Below are 15,421 nucleotides of genomic sequence, written 5' to 3' on the forward strand. Positions count from 1 at the left end.
GAAGATATCATATTTGCTTTCGGAAGCAACGGACAGAGAAGACGACAAAGCCATTCTCTTTGATTTCGAGCATACAAACAGCTCTCAGGAGTAAACAAGAAGTCAACAACAATAATTGATGTAATTTCCATCAAACTTCTTCGGTAACAGTGATGTGGTGTCTTTGCTTTGTCAACTGGCAATAGAAAGTTCCATTGACTTCGTATAATTATCTTTATTTTTATTATTTTAAATACACTAGTCACTTTTTTTTTTTAAATTGCACCAGAAAACTACCAAAGATCGGTTTTATACATACATTCAAATATTCAATTGACAAGAATAACTATATTGTGTAAAACATTTTGAATTGAGAGAATATCTTTTAAATTAAACTCTTAAAATATATTTTTATTTATTTATTTTTAAATTCATATATTAAATGTATACCAAAATCAACTACTAATATAAAATACATAAAATATTATGCAATTAAAAATGAGTTAAATTATATGTATTTTGTTACGACCTGATCCAAGTAGACTGTGGGCCGGTCCGACCAGGGGCACTACCCGACCCGAACGGTTAGGAGCAAGGCCCATGATCGCCGACCCGATAACGCGTCCTTGACAGCTTTGCTACAGCTGTGCAAGGAAAGTCTCGACGAAGGTGGGCCTGTCCTTGCAGGACCCACCTCTGACACGGTATAAATGAGGAAAGACCTACCCTTCCCCCAAGGTACGTCACACATCACTCTACCCTTTTTTCGCTTGCACGGTCATTGACTAGAGCGTCGGAGTGTTTTTGCAGGTGACACCCCCCTTTTCACGTGAAGTACTCGGGACCCCGTCTACACCAACCCAGTGGCCTACGACCAAACGAGACCCCCTCATTAATCAGGATACCCACCTGAACCGTCCGGTACCCGACACTGAACATATTTAAATAGGAATACAAGGTGGATGAATTTAGTAGCTCATTTTAATATATAAATAGCATTTTAGTTTCGAAGTGGTTGAATGGAAGCTTGTCAGTTTCGAACATCTGAGGCATATATTGGGTGCACACCCCAATCTTCTAATTCTTTGCCAACATCTTCCTCAATAGGGTAATGGTGAAACAAAACAAGACGATCATAGAAGAACTGGAATGAAACCACGAGTTGAATGCTATTATTAGTGTTGGTGTTTTCTTCCATTCCCTTGATCATGTCAATGCAGCATTGCCCGTCGTACCAAAAATAGCTGTCGTTAAGCCATATATTCTCGCCTAGAAACCAATACCCGTCATAACTGAAACTTGGGCCATGAATCACTTTAACGCAATACTTATATGACACTGAAGTGGCTTGCACTTCGTGACTCCCATAGTATGCAGGAAAAATGATCCAAAAGATGAAACCCAACAAGCTATCACCTGGGGCAACATCAAGAGTAACGTCCCCTCTTTGTGGGTTTATATGTCTGAACCATTCCGGGGCTGCACCTGACAACACATTTAACTTGGGATGATTGTGCCGCTTGCCTGACAGATAACGAAACGGGTGCTTATCCTCCTTATCCAGCCATGCTGTTGTAGCACATGTAGGTGCTGCTGCTAGTGGTCGCTTTAGTCTGCCATAGGCATGTTCCATAATACTCTTTTTTGAATTCCTTCTCAATTTGTCGCAGTTGCTGAAATTGAAGGTTATATCCTCAAATTGCTGCTGCCGGATCGGTTCTTTGGCCACACAATCCAAAGCAGATACAGATACAGTGTGTAGCGAGCGGCAGTTGCGAGCAATTACATACACAACCGATGCTGGAAGCTCTGCTATGGATTCAAGGCTCTCACAGTTGCTCACTTTCAGGTATTTCAGCTTCTGGGAACATACAGCAGATGGAGAAACTTGACGCAGAATCTTGCAACCAGAGATACTCACTTAAGATTTGAAGCTTTTGATAAATCTGGGAGCTGGATTAGGCTTGACGAACCATCTAGATCCACTTTCCTTAGACTTACAAGATTCTAAAATTAACTAATTAAAAGGTAGGTAGGTATACTTGCATGTGTATGGCATCAAAATACTTGCATGTGTATGGCATCAAAATAATTTCACAATCTTGTTGGAATTATAAATGAAAAACAATGTTGTCTCTTTCCATACCTGTTCACCTTCCCAAAGCGTTTGCAATCCACTATTGGGCATTATGATTTCAACAATTCTCTCAACACCAAAAGAAGACGGCAAAGATTTCAAAGAAAACTCATCCCAATGAAAGTAGCTTAACTTCTTTGGCAGGGATGTAATACCTTCTGGAGCACACAACTTGTTTCTGAAATTGGGTGCATGGAATCTAACAAGCTTCAGTTCTGGCATTCTTTCAAATGTCTCAGGGTGCAACCTTATCGTATCAATTTCAGACATGTTTAATGTGATACTTTCAATAGCTTGAGTTCCCTGCATAGTATGTATGTCAAAATTAAATACATATCAAACTTCCACCAAATAAATGTGACAAAATACAATCTAGGTAATCTTATGCTTACCTTATTGTATTTCAGTACTTCATAGGTATCACAAGAATCCCATAGTCTACTGCGTTTTCCTGGATCATTTAGACATTCTTCGCGAACAATTTCACGGCCTATTTCTTGAATTAAGTCATGCATTGACACACAATCGTTGGAAATGGAAATAAGAGCTTTATTACAAAGATTTGTCAATCCAATAGTAGTTGTGTATCCACAGCGATCAAGAAGAGATTTTATCTGCTCTTTTTCTGTATTTGTATCAAAGAAACATGCAAGTTCCAAAAATATATTCCGATCATTACGATCTAATTCATTATAACTCAATCGCAATATACTTTGGATTTTTTCATCAGGCATCTTTTCAAGTTTGAGCAGTTCACTTTCCCACTCTCGTTGAGTTTTTCCTTTAAGAAAGGAACCCAAGATTTTCAATGCTAAAGGAAGGCCTTTGCAATAGTTAAGCACTCTCTTGGACAAAACTTGTTCTACAGTTTTGCTTGAAGGCATTCAGGCTGAAAAGCCAAAGAGAATCATCAGAATTCAATGTCTCAACCTCATGTATATGATCAGCATCCGCCTTAACAAGGACATGCTTATTTCTTGTTGTCACTATGATTCTGCTACTTGCCCCAAACCATGTATGTCCTCCACATAAATCTTCCATTTGGTCTGAATCATTGACATCATCAAGAACAACAAGAACCTTTGTTCGATTAAGTCTTTTCTTGGCAAAATTAGTTATCCCACCAGGCGTGACAAAGGGACTTGCATCTTCTTCCTTTAGCAGTTTGGAAAGAAGTTATTTTTTCAAATGTTCTATACCATATTTCTGAACTCTTTCTCTTACATTGTCCAAAAAGCAAAATCTTTCAAATCCATCACACAATATATTGAAAAGTACTCTAGCAAGCGTGGTCTTACCAACACCGTCCATGCCCCAAAGGCCAATAATAGAAACTGCTTCTGATTCTGTGCACAACAATGATTCTAGCTCTGCAATTGGTTCATGAATTCCAACAAGACCCTGCATCAGATCACCTTGGCATGTTTGGTTTAACCTTTGTATGACCCGTTTGACAATTTCATCAATGAGTTCAGCATCATTCCTGCATAACATATGAGGCAAACTTCATATTGTTATTGTTGTTGTTGACTTGTTTAGTTTAATAAATATATAATATATAAAGCGAAGCATTTAATTTTATCAAAAGATACCCAGTCTAATATTGTCATGATGGGTCTACATTATATCATAGAAGAAACAAAATAATCTAGGAAACAAATGAAAGAGAAAAAAGAAAAAAACTGACCTGAAGCTTGATGATGGTGAATGCAATCCAGACAAATTGGCAGCTTCCTTGAGAGCATCTCGCCATATTTGCACCTTGTCTGCAGATCTTATCTCATGATTAGCAAGTGCATCGTGATAGCTTCCCCTTTGATGGCGCACCCATGATGGATCTACGTTATAAAAAACGGGTATTGCAATAATTTGACCATTTTTTCTTCTGCATTCCATTATTTTGACTAGTTCTTCCAAACACCACTTGGAAGAAGCATAATCATGGGAGAATATGATCAAAGCAATTTGTGATTGTTCAATGGCTGTAAGGAGTGAGTGTGATATTTCAGTTCCTTCTCTGAGCATGTAATCCACATATGTGTCGATGTGTTTGTCCTCTAAAGCCTTAAGCAGATGGCTGAGAAAACCGCGGCGAGTATCTGTGCCTCTGAAGCTGAGGAAGACATCATACTTAATAGTTTCAGAAGAAGCATGCGCAGCCATATCCTCTTCCTAGCAAAAATTATTGAAGATCACACAATTACCTGCTTGATCATCGATGAACACATGCATATAAATGAAAGGACCTAGGCGAGACAACAAATTAAAGAGAAATTGAAAATATACGACTATGTACTGAAACGAAAAATGTAAGGATACCATTGTTTACAAGATAATTAAGGGAGTTGGAAACAAGTGATGAAGATCAGAAGAGAGGCTGAGGCTGGAGGAGACAGTATCAGCAGTGTGGGCAGTTAAGCGATGAACATGCTTATCTCTTGTTGTCACTATGATTCTGCTACTTGCCCCAAATCATGTATGTCCTCCACATAAATCTTCCATTTGGTCTGAATCATTGACATCATCAAGAACAACAAGAACCTTTGTTCGACTAAGTCTTTTCTTGGCAAAATTAGTTATTCCACCAGGCGTGACAAAGGGACTTGCATCTTCTTCCTTTAGCAGTTTGGAAAGAAGTGCTTTCTTCAAATGATCTATACCATATTTCTCAGCTCTTTCTCTTATATTGTTCAAAAAGCAAAATCCTTCAAATCCATCACACAATCTATTGAAAACTGCAGTCCCGAGAGTTGTCTTACCAACATGGTGTCGTATCCCTGGTTGTGTTGGTCACCACCTTCAAACGTGCAAAAGAACTTGCTAAGAAACTACGCACGTTTATGAAATTGACAAAAGTAAAATCATGCTGATGTACTTATTATTTGTGTTACATACAGTATCTTGTATGTTCACACTTCACAGTAACCAATAGCCACTACCACTAGCACCTGGGAAATATTATATTTAACATGCAAAATGTCTGTTTAGAACAGTGTCTTTGGTTGTGTTGGTTAAATATAAGATTAACCAACCTTCAATGTGCAAAATCCTAAGAGGAACTAGGTAACAAACTTCGTTAAAATGGAATCTCCAACTTGCCTCGCTTGAGTGGTTTATTCCCATATAATTTTACTCATTTTTTCGTTAAAAAGAAATTAACAACTTCATTGTCTGTTTCTGTAATTATTGCTGCTGCTTTTTTTTTTCTTTTTCTTTTTTATGTTATTGTTTCGGTTGGTATATATATATATTTTAGATTTTCATTAACTTAGCAATTTAGACCTTTTCCTAATACTAATAAAAAGACAAACTTCTAATGCCAAAAAAGCTAAGGAAAATGTCTCATTGCTCTTTAGATTGGAGTGTTTTTATAATCTCCACTGTCCATGATGAAGAAGAAGATGAGAAGTATCTGCTGTCCAAATTTTACGTTGATCTAACGGTCAAAGAATGAAAAACTGCTATTCAAAGATTGTTGTTCTATGTAAAAACGAAAAATTTATTTTCTTTCTTGCGAAGTCAATTTCTCCCATTGTAGACCTCCAATCAATATTTCCACCGTCCAAAATAAAAAACAAAATAAGAGAAGCACAATGGAAAAAGTTTTACTTTTTGCCTAATATTTTGTCGAAATCGCTCACTAATTTTTTTGCTTTATCTTACTAAATTTATTTTTATTGCCCAAAGACCATCTATGGAATCTCTTTCCTGTAAGTATATATAACATAATAATTATTTGGGTTTAGCTAACATGTGTCTTGATGACGCATGACAAGCTTATTATTAGTTGAAGGTTTTAAAATTTTTTCTTTTAATAATTATAAAATAAATCTATTGAAAACTTAAATTTTTTATATTTTCAATACAAATATTTTCAATTTGTAATCTTAATATGTATTTTTAGGACATAAGATAGATAAACTCTAATAAGTTTTATAATAAAAATTAGCTATCAAATTATTCATTAATCGTTATGTATTTGTGTATAAAAATATTTATTGTTTAATTTATTTTCAATATGTATTTTATATTTTAATATGTATTTTATATGGGTAGTTACTTTTTATGTACATATATCATAATTATTGTTATAATTATATTTTGTTATTGTAAAATATGATTAATCTTCAAAATATATAATTTACAAATTAAAATACTAAAATAGTAATTTTAATAATAATAATATATAATTTAGAATTCTATGTTTTAGGTTTCATATTTAAAAAAAAATGGGTAATCTTTTTTTTTAAATAATATAATAAAAATTTACTTCTCATACAATCAAAAATCAACTCTCAATTATATTTATAGCTGAGGAAAAATCTTTCAATTAATATAGTTATTATAAGAAAAACAAAAACTAATTTTAAAAAAGAATAAGAGAACAACTAGAGAACCAAAAGCATATAAGCCAAAAATCAGCTAAAATGTGTTTGGGTTCTATGAAAAATCGGATTTTGGTTTGTGCTCCGTGATCTCAGGAGCGATTTTCAAACATATTATTCAAAAAGTGATTTTAATTAAACAGTTTTGTTTACTTTTTGGCGGGTCATATTTTGGTTCCATATACTTTTTCTTTTAAATAAATATTTAGTATAAAATTTTTAAATTAACTATTAAAAACAAAAAATTGAGTAAAAGATTATCGTAGGATCAATTCAATAATTTAACGAGAATGTTCAAAATAATTTTAAATTGTTGCCTCCACTACAGTGTATAGAACTATAGATCCGTCCTGCCACCATGCACGAGTGCAACCGACTCCGAAACACCACCTCTTTCACTACCTTCGTCGTCTTCATCTGAGTCATCTATGGAACCACCATTACCTTCCTCAATAGACGGTACATCCATGCTCATGCCACCACGAACATCTGAGGCATATATTGGGTGTACACTCCAATATTCTACTTCTTGGTCATCATCTTCCTCAATAGGCTGACTCAAAATAAGACGATTGTAGAAGAACTTGAATGAAACCTTGAGTTGAATATTGTTATTATTAGTGTTGGTGTTTTCTTCCATTACCTTGATCATGTCAATGCAGCATTGCCCGTCGTACCAAAAATAGCTATCGTCAAGCCATATATCCTCGCCTGGCATCCAATGCCCATCATAACTGAAACTTGGACCATTCCTCACTTCAACACAATACGTATATGACACTGAAGTGGCGCTCACTTGGTAACTCCCATAGTATGCAGGAAAAACGACCCAAAAGATGAAACCCAACAAGCTATCACCTGGGGCAACATCAAGAGTGACGGCCCCGTTCTGTGGGTTTATATATCTGAACCATCCCGAGCCTGCACCTGACAACACATTTAACTTGGGATGATTGTGCTTGTCGTTCCACAGAGAAAGAAACTTATCCTTATCCTCCTTGTCCTGCCATGCTGTCGTAGCAGATGTAGGTGCTGCTGCTAATGGTCGCTTTAATCTTCCATAGGCATGTTCCATAATGCTGTTTTTTGCATTCCCTTCCAATTTGTGGCAGTTGGTGAAATTGAAGGTTATATCCTCAAATTGCTGCTGCTGGATTGGCTCTTCAGCCACAGAATCCAAAGCAGATACAGATACAGTGTGTAGGGAGCGGCAGTCGCGAGCAATTACGCACACAACCGATGCTGGAAGCTCTGCTATGGACTCAATGCTCTCACAGTTGCTCACGTTCAGGTATTTCAGCTTCTGGGAACATACAGCAGATGGAGGAACTTGACGCAGACTCTTGCAACCAGAGATACTCACTTCTCTAAGATTTGAAGCTTTTGATAAACCTGGGAGCTCCATTAGGCTTGACGAACCATCTAGATCCACTTTCCTTAGATTTACAAGATTCTGAAATTAACAAATTAACTAATTAAAGCATGTGTATGGGTATCAAATGAAAAAGAATATTGTTTCCATACCTGTTCACCTTCCCAAAGCGTTTGCAATCCACTGTTGGGCATTATGATTTCAACAATTTTCTCAACACTTAAAGAAGGTGGCAAAGATTTCAAAGGAAACTCATCCCAATGAAAATACCTTAACTCGTTCGACATAGATCTAATACCCTCTGGAGCATACAACTTGTTTTTGGAATCGGCTGCATGAAATCTAACAAGCTTCAGTCCAGCCATTCTTTCAAATGTCTCAGGGTGCAAGCTCATCCAGTCAATTTCCGACATGTTCAATTCGATACTTTCAATAGCATCCGTTCCCTGCATATGTCAAAATGAAACATATATTGTATCAAACTTTCACCAAATAAATGTGAAAAAAAGTACAATCTGATAATCTTACGCTTACCTTATTGTCTTTCAATACTTTACAGATATCCTGAGGATCCCACAGTCTACTGCGTTTTCCTGGATCATTTGGAGATTCTTCGCGAACAATTTCACGACCCATTTCTCGAATTAAGTCATGCATTGACACACAACCATTTGAAATGGAAATAAGAGCTTTATTACCAAGATTTGTCAACCCGATAGTTGTTGCGTATCCGCAGGAATCAAGAACAGATTGTATCAGCTCTTCTTCTGAATTTGTATAAAAGAAACATGCAAGATGCAAAAATATATTCCGATCATTACGATCCAGTTCATTATAACTCAATCGCAATATACTTTGGATTTTTTCATCAGGCATCTTTTCAAGTTTGAGCAGTTCACTTTCCCACTCTCGTTGAGTTTTTCCTTTAAGAAATGAACCCAAGATTTTCAATGCTAAAGGGAGGCCTTTGCAATAGTTAAGCACTCTCTTAGACAACTCAACTTGTTCTGCTTCTATAGTGCAGTTTTGCTTGAAGGCATTCAGGCTGAAAAGCCGAAGAGAATCATCAGAATTCAATGTCTCAACTTCATGTATATGATCAGCATCCGCCTTAACAAGGACATGCTTGTCTCTTGTTGTCACTATGATTCTGCTACTTGCCCCAAACCATGTATGTCCTCCACATAAATCTTCAATTTGATCTGAATCATTGACATCATCAAGAACAACAAGAACCTTTGTTCGACCAAGTCTTTTCTTGGCAAAATTAGTTATCCCACCAGGCGTGACAAAGGGACTTGCATCTTCTTCCTTTAGCAGCTTGGAAAGAAGTTCTTTCTTCAAATTATCTATACCAGATTTCTCAGCTCTTTCTCTTACATTGTTCAAAAAGCAAAATCCTTCAAATCCATCACACAATCTATTGAAAACTGCAGTCGCAAGAGTTGTCTTACCAACACCGCCCATGCCCCAAAGGCCAATAATAACAGCTTCAGATTCCGTGCACAACGATACTAGCTTTTCAATTGGTCCATGAATTCCAACAAGACCCTGCAAATCACCTTGGGGTGATTGGTTTAACCTTTGTAAGACACGTTTGACGATTTCATCAACAAGGTGAGCATCATTCCTGCATAATGTATAAGAGGCAAACTTATTGGTATTGTTGTTGTTGTATTGTTTAGTTTAATAGTGTGAGAATGGATTTATCCCTTCCACTAAAATCTCATTTATCAAAATTATACCCTAATGTAATAGTGTAACAGAAGAAACAAAATAATCTATGAAAAGAAATACTGACCTGAAGCTTGATGAGGGTGAATGAAATCCAGACAAATTGGCAGCTTCCTTGAGAGCATCTCTCCAGATTTGCACCCTGTCTGCAAACCTCACCTCATGATTAGCAAGGGCGTGGTGATAACTTTCCTTTTGGTGGCGCACCCATGATGGGTCTACATTATGGAAAATAGGTATTACAATTTGACCATTTTGTTTGCTGCATTCCATTATTTTGGCTAGTTCTTCCAAACACCATTTGGAAGAAGCATAATCCTGGGAGAATATGATCAAAGCAATTTCTGATTGTTCAATGGCTGCAAGGAGTGAGTGTGATATTTCAGTTCCTTCTCTGAGCATGTAATCCACGTATGTCTTGATGTGCTTGTCCTCTAAAGCCTTGTGCAGATGGCTGAGAAAACCACGGCGAGTGTCTGTGCCTCTGAAGCTGAGGAAGACATCATACTTATTAATCTCAGAAGAAGCATGCGCAGCCATATCCTCTTCCTAGCAAAAATTATCGAAGATCACAGAAGTACCTGCTTCATCAATGAACTTACATATAAATGACAGGACCCAGGTGAGACAAGAAACTAAAGAGAAATCGAATGAACATTGTAACTATAAAATTGTGTACAATCTAATTAAGGAAGTTGGAGACAAATGATGAAGATCAGAACAGAGGCTGAGGCTGGAGGAGATTGTGGCAGCGTGAGTAGAGTGAAGCTCAAGGGTACACAACGGAGTCAACGCGTGCAAACTAAACAGTAAACACATAGTACCAGGTTGTTTGCACTTTCCACGAAAGCTCGCTTGTGATTACTGTGGTGGTCGGTCCAAAGAAAGCTTTAAAAAAGGAGTTTAAGTTAAATTATGTTAATGTTTGTGTACACTTTAGATACATTGCGTTACACCCTTCAAAAGATTCTTACCGGAAACCGTGTCGTATCTTTGGTTCTGTCAGTCAAATATAAGAGTGACCACCTTCAAACGTGCAAAAGAACTTGCTAAGAAACTACGCCCAGTTTATGAAATTGACAAAAGTAAAATCATGCTGATGTACTTATTATTTGTGTAACAGTATCTTGTATGTTCACACTTCACAGTAACCAATACTCCCATTTGAACAATATCTTTTACTAGTAACCAATAGTCCTATTTTAACTTGTTGGATAATTGGTCAAGTTTGTTTAAGATAAAGTTAAATTGATTCATCATGCATCATTCTTTAGTAGCTTCATAAAATAAAATTGCAAACAGAAGGAAGAACATAATTAAGGTATAAGAGAATCGAAATAGAAGAAGAATGTAGAATCACAGAAAAGGGAGTATCAATGTGATAGTCCCCGAAGCAGTGAAGGATTGTATTATGTAAGTGTGTAAAAGCGCATATATTAGAAATAACAGAAACCATATTTGGCATTGGAGAGGCCAATTCTCTCCCTTAATTCTATTTATATCATCCTCTCACCTCATTCCTTTATTTTCTTCTTCGCTCTCCTCCTATACATGAATTGAAAAGGAGTAATTTTCCCATTCTGCCCTTGATCATCCTTGCTGCTGAGCTGTGTAGCAGAAAACTCCCTTGAAGAAAAGTATTCCATTTTAAAGTTCTTATTTGTGGAAGAAAGTGGTTCTTGCAGCTCTAGATCACCTTGGTTCTCATCAACTTGAGTTATCTCTGGTCTTCTCTTGGATTTAGTATCCGAGACATATATTGGATGGACACCACACTCTTTTATTCCTGTGGAATTAAGGGAGTAATGGAATTCAAATAAAACCTTGTACTTATGAACATTATCTTCATCACTTCCTTTGCCTTGTTTGGTTCTCCTCATCATATCAATGCAGCATTGCCTATCATACCACATATACACATTGTCGGATTCCTTATCAACTGTACGGTCATATATCACCCACGAACTGTGACTGCCCAAGCTTGGACCATCACTCGTTTCAATGAAGTAAGAACATCTCAAAATTGCCGAGCCTAAGCCTTTTTCCTCTCTAGGAGGAAGAACAGCACAGAAGATGAAACCTCGGAACCTACTGATACTAGAAGCAAGTAGGACAAGTTCAACAGTCATGCAAGTTTCGGTTGTTCTATAGCTGAACCATCCTGGAACTTGGCTTCCTGGTAAGCAAACATGAACCCTGAGTTCATAGTTATTATCAAAGGTTGCATAATAGTACTCATTCCTCTGTCCTGTTGGTAGCCATGCGTTTGCTGCTTGCTGTATTCTGACATAGGCGTTTGCCATAATGGCCTGGATTGTAGCCTTCTCCAACTTAACACAATTGGTAAATGCAAATGTTTTATATCCGAATTTCTCTTCTTTGATTGGTTCAGCCATGAAAACAGTATGTAATGATGTGCAGTTAACAGCAATTAACCCCAAAATGGACGATGGAAGCTCTGGTATTGATTGAAGCCTCTTGCAATTACTCAAGTTGAGGTATTTCAGCCGTGACAGATGCTTAATGCTTTCAGGCAAGCTTCTCACACTGCTGTGACTCATTGATAAGTCCTTCAATGATGAAAGCATGCTTATATTGTCTGGCAGCAGAGAAAGGTTGGAACAGTAATCCAGTTTTAGCCGTTCAAGCGGAGCTGATAACACCAATTTGTCTGTGCCGTGGTTAAGCTGTGTCAAAGAGAACTCTCTGAGACCAATGCAGCTATGGAAAGAGAGTGTCTTAAGGGATTGATGATGAATGTTGTGCTGGAAACTTCTTAGTTCATTACAATCATTTAGAAAGAGATAACCCAGCTTTTGAGAAGACAAAACAGATTGGGGAACTTGCTGCAGACTCTTGCAGGTGGAAACATTTACTTCTTCAAGATTTGGGGCCTTGGAGAAATCTGGGAGCTCGACTAGGTGTGATGAATAATTAAGATCTACTAGCTTCAGATTTACAAGATTCTGAAGAAGAATTAAAATAAATGCATGAGGCCAATCTTTTTAAAACGATATACATGTATTTAAGCGAAAAAGAAGTTGCACTGCATACCTGGACACCTTCCCAAAGCTTCTCCAACTGACTAGAAGGCATTATAATTTCCACAAGATTTTCCGCACAAAAAGACAATGGTAAAGATTTCGAAGGGTAGTCTTCCCATTGAAAAAATCTCAGCTCATCTGACAAGGATTCAATACCATGAGGAGCACAGAGCCTATGCTCACCATCCCATGAATGAACATTTAAAAACTTGAGCTTGTACATTCTTGCAAATATCTGAGGATGCAAGCTTAGCACGTCAATTTTTGACATGTCTAATGTTATGCTTTCAATAGTTTCAGTTCCCTGCAGCATCAAGTCAAAGTATATTGGAATACTACAAAACTAACTAATTAAAACCATCTTTAGTTTACATTTGATAAAGGATATATACTATACTTACCGTGTCATATTTCAATACTTTATAGATATCAGTAGAATCCCATAATCTACTGCGCTTTCCCGGATCATTGGGAGACTCTTCCCGAACTACTTCACGTCCCATTTCTCGAAGCAAGTCGTGCATTGTCACTTCACAGCTTAAAATGGAAATAAGAGCTTTGTCTTGAAGAGTTTTTAACCCAATAGCTGTTGAGTATCCGCATGCATCAAGAAGAAACGTAACCTGCTCTTCTGAAACTGTCTTGAAGAAACATGCAAGGTATAGAAAAATATTCCGATCATGACGATCTAGTTCGTTATAGCTCAATCTCAATATATTTTGAATTTCTACATGAGGCATTTTTTCAAGTTTAAGAAGCTGACTTTTCCACTCCTGCTTACTTTTTCCACAGAGAAAGGAACCCATAACTTTTAAGGCTAATGGAATTCCTTTCGCATAGTTAAGAACCCTCATGGATAGCTCAACTTGCTCTGTGTCCATGTAGTTTTGTTTCATGGCATTCAACTTAAAAAGCTCAAGAGACTCATCCTGATTTAATGCCTTAACCTCATGAATATGATCGGCTCTATTCAGCACATGTTTATCTCTAGTTGTCACCATGATCCTACTAGTTAGCCCAAACCAATCATGTCCTCCACATAAATCTTCCAGTTGCTTAGAATCACTCACATCATCAAGAACAAGAAGAACTTTTCTGCGACGGAGTCTTCTCTTGGCAAAATCAGTTATCCCAATAGGCATGATGAAAGAGACTACATCTTTTTCTACATCTTTAATGTCCAGCAGCTTAGATACAAGTTCTTTCTTCAAATGATTTATGCCATATTTCTGGACTTTTTCTCTTACATTATCTAAGAAGCAGAGTCCTTCAAATTCATGACATACCCTATCGAAAACAACACTAGCAAGAGTTGTCTTTCCAATACCACCCATGCCCCAAAGTCCAATAATAACTACAGCTTTTGATTCCTTGCACAATAATGATTCTAGCTCTGTAATTGGTTCATACATTCCAACAAGTCCTTGTAAATCTCCTTGGCACTTTTCATTCAACCTTTGTAACACGCGTTTGACAATTTCGTCAATAAGAGCAGCATCACTCCTGTACCAAACAAGGTATAATCCAAATTGTTCTTAGTGAATGGGTTTCCCTTAAGTATCACAAAATGATATCCCATTTCTACCACTAGAACTAATATAGTCCATCTTATTTCTTCCTTTAGGGTTAGAAAAACTCTCTTCTTACATTGTCTAATCACTCGATGAATTTTGGTAACGGATCAAGATCCTCTAAAGTGAGAAAGTTGGTAAAGTAGTAAAGTGAGAGTTAATCACTCTTAAATTAAATTAAGATAGTGAGGTGCACATTTCATGGAAGTTACAAATTAATGGTGATTAACCCTTCACTTTACCACTTTACCAACTTCCTCACTTTAGAGGATCTAAATTCCTAATTAAAACCTGTTTGAATACTAACTTATGACAAAGTAAAAATCAGCAATTTAGCCTCTAAAATTCTAAAAGCATCAATTTAATTCCCGATCAATATATACAAAATATAACTAATAGTTTTGAAATTTGAGGGATTAAAATAAAACACAGTTGCAATTCAAAGGCAGAGTGTAGAAGTAAAAGAACTTGCCCAAAGTTGGATGAATGCAGTCCAGACAAATTGGCAGCCTCGTTGAGAGCTTCTTTCCATATTAGCAACTGCCCCGCCGATGACGTTTTCCGATGGCCGGAAAGTGCATCGACATAACTTCCCCTTTGATGTCGTACACAAGATGGATCTACATCATAAAATATAGGTATTGCTGTTTGACCTTTCTCTTTCCTGCACTTCATTATTTTGACGAGTTCATCCAAGCACCACTTGGATGAAGCATAATCTTGGGAGAATATAATCAAGGAAATCTCTGATTCTTCAATGGCAGTAAGGAGTGAGTGTGATATTTGGGTTCCTTCTCTGAGCTTATAGTCTACATAGATCTCAATCTGTTTTTGGTTTAAAGCCTTAATCAGATGGCTGAGAAAACCACGTCTGGTATCTATGCCTCTGAAGCTAAGGAAGATATCATATTTGCTTTCAGAAGCAACGGACAGAGAAGACGACGAAGCCATTCTCTTCGATTTCGAGCATACAAACAGCTCTGAGGAGTAAACAAGAAGTCAACAACAATAATTGATGTAATTTCCATCAAACTTCTTCGGTAACAGTGATGTGGTGTCTTTGCCGTCAACTAGCAATAGAAAGTTCCTTTGACTTCGTATAATTATCTTTATTTTTGTTATTTTAAGTACACTAGTCACTTTTTTTTTTAGAAATTGCACCAAAAAGCTACCAAAGATCTGTTTTATACATACATTCA

At 36.9% G+C, this 15,421-nt stretch overlaps 2 protein-coding genes and 1 pseudogene across 3 annotated transcripts; all 3 read right to left on the reverse strand.

The window, feature by feature from the left end:
- Positions 1 to 938: 938 nt before the first annotated feature.
- Positions 939 to 5,023, reverse strand: LOC112773055 (disease resistance protein RPV1-like; annotated as a pseudogene).
- Positions 5,024 to 6,746: 1,723 nt separating this feature from the next.
- LOC112771221 (disease resistance protein RPV1) lies at positions 6,747 to 11,255 on the reverse strand. Of its 2 annotated transcripts, none has more exons than XM_025815892.3 (5): positions 11,121 to 11,255; positions 9,675 to 10,188; positions 8,408 to 9,503; positions 8,026 to 8,319; positions 6,747 to 7,954 (listed from the first exon to the last, which is right to left on the reverse strand). In XM_025815892.3, exons 2-5 carry the CDS (start codon positions 10,145 to 10,147, stop codon positions 6,839 to 6,841), a joined length of 2,979 nt encoding a protein of 992 aa, XP_025671677.1. In that variant the 5' UTR covers positions 10,148 to 10,188; positions 11,121 to 11,255; the 3' UTR covers positions 6,747 to 6,838. The 2 variants fall into 2 exon arrangements, with proteins under 2 accessions (XP_025671677.1, XP_029150978.1); XM_029295145.2 differs by lacking the exon at positions 11,121 to 11,255 and adding an exon at positions 10,287 to 10,422.
- On the reverse strand, positions 10,959 to 15,323 carry LOC112772612 (disease resistance protein RML1B). Its single transcript, XM_025817579.3, has 4 exons — positions 14,695 to 15,323; positions 13,053 to 14,154; positions 12,662 to 12,955; positions 10,959 to 12,573 (listed from the first exon to the last, which is right to left on the reverse strand). Exons 1-4 carry the CDS (start codon positions 15,171 to 15,173, stop codon positions 11,122 to 11,124), a joined length of 3,327 nt encoding a protein of 1,108 aa, XP_025673364.2. The 5' UTR covers positions 15,174 to 15,323; the 3' UTR covers positions 10,959 to 11,121.
- Between the last annotated feature and the right edge of the window lie 98 nt (positions 15,324 to 15,421).

Source organism: Arachis hypogaea, chromosome 18, assembly GCF_003086295.3.
Source record: "Arachis hypogaea cultivar Tifrunner chromosome 18, arahy.Tifrunner.gnm2.J5K5, whole genome shotgun sequence".
NCBI classification, from domain to species: domain Eukaryota; kingdom Viridiplantae; phylum Streptophyta; class Magnoliopsida; order Fabales; family Fabaceae; genus Arachis; species Arachis hypogaea.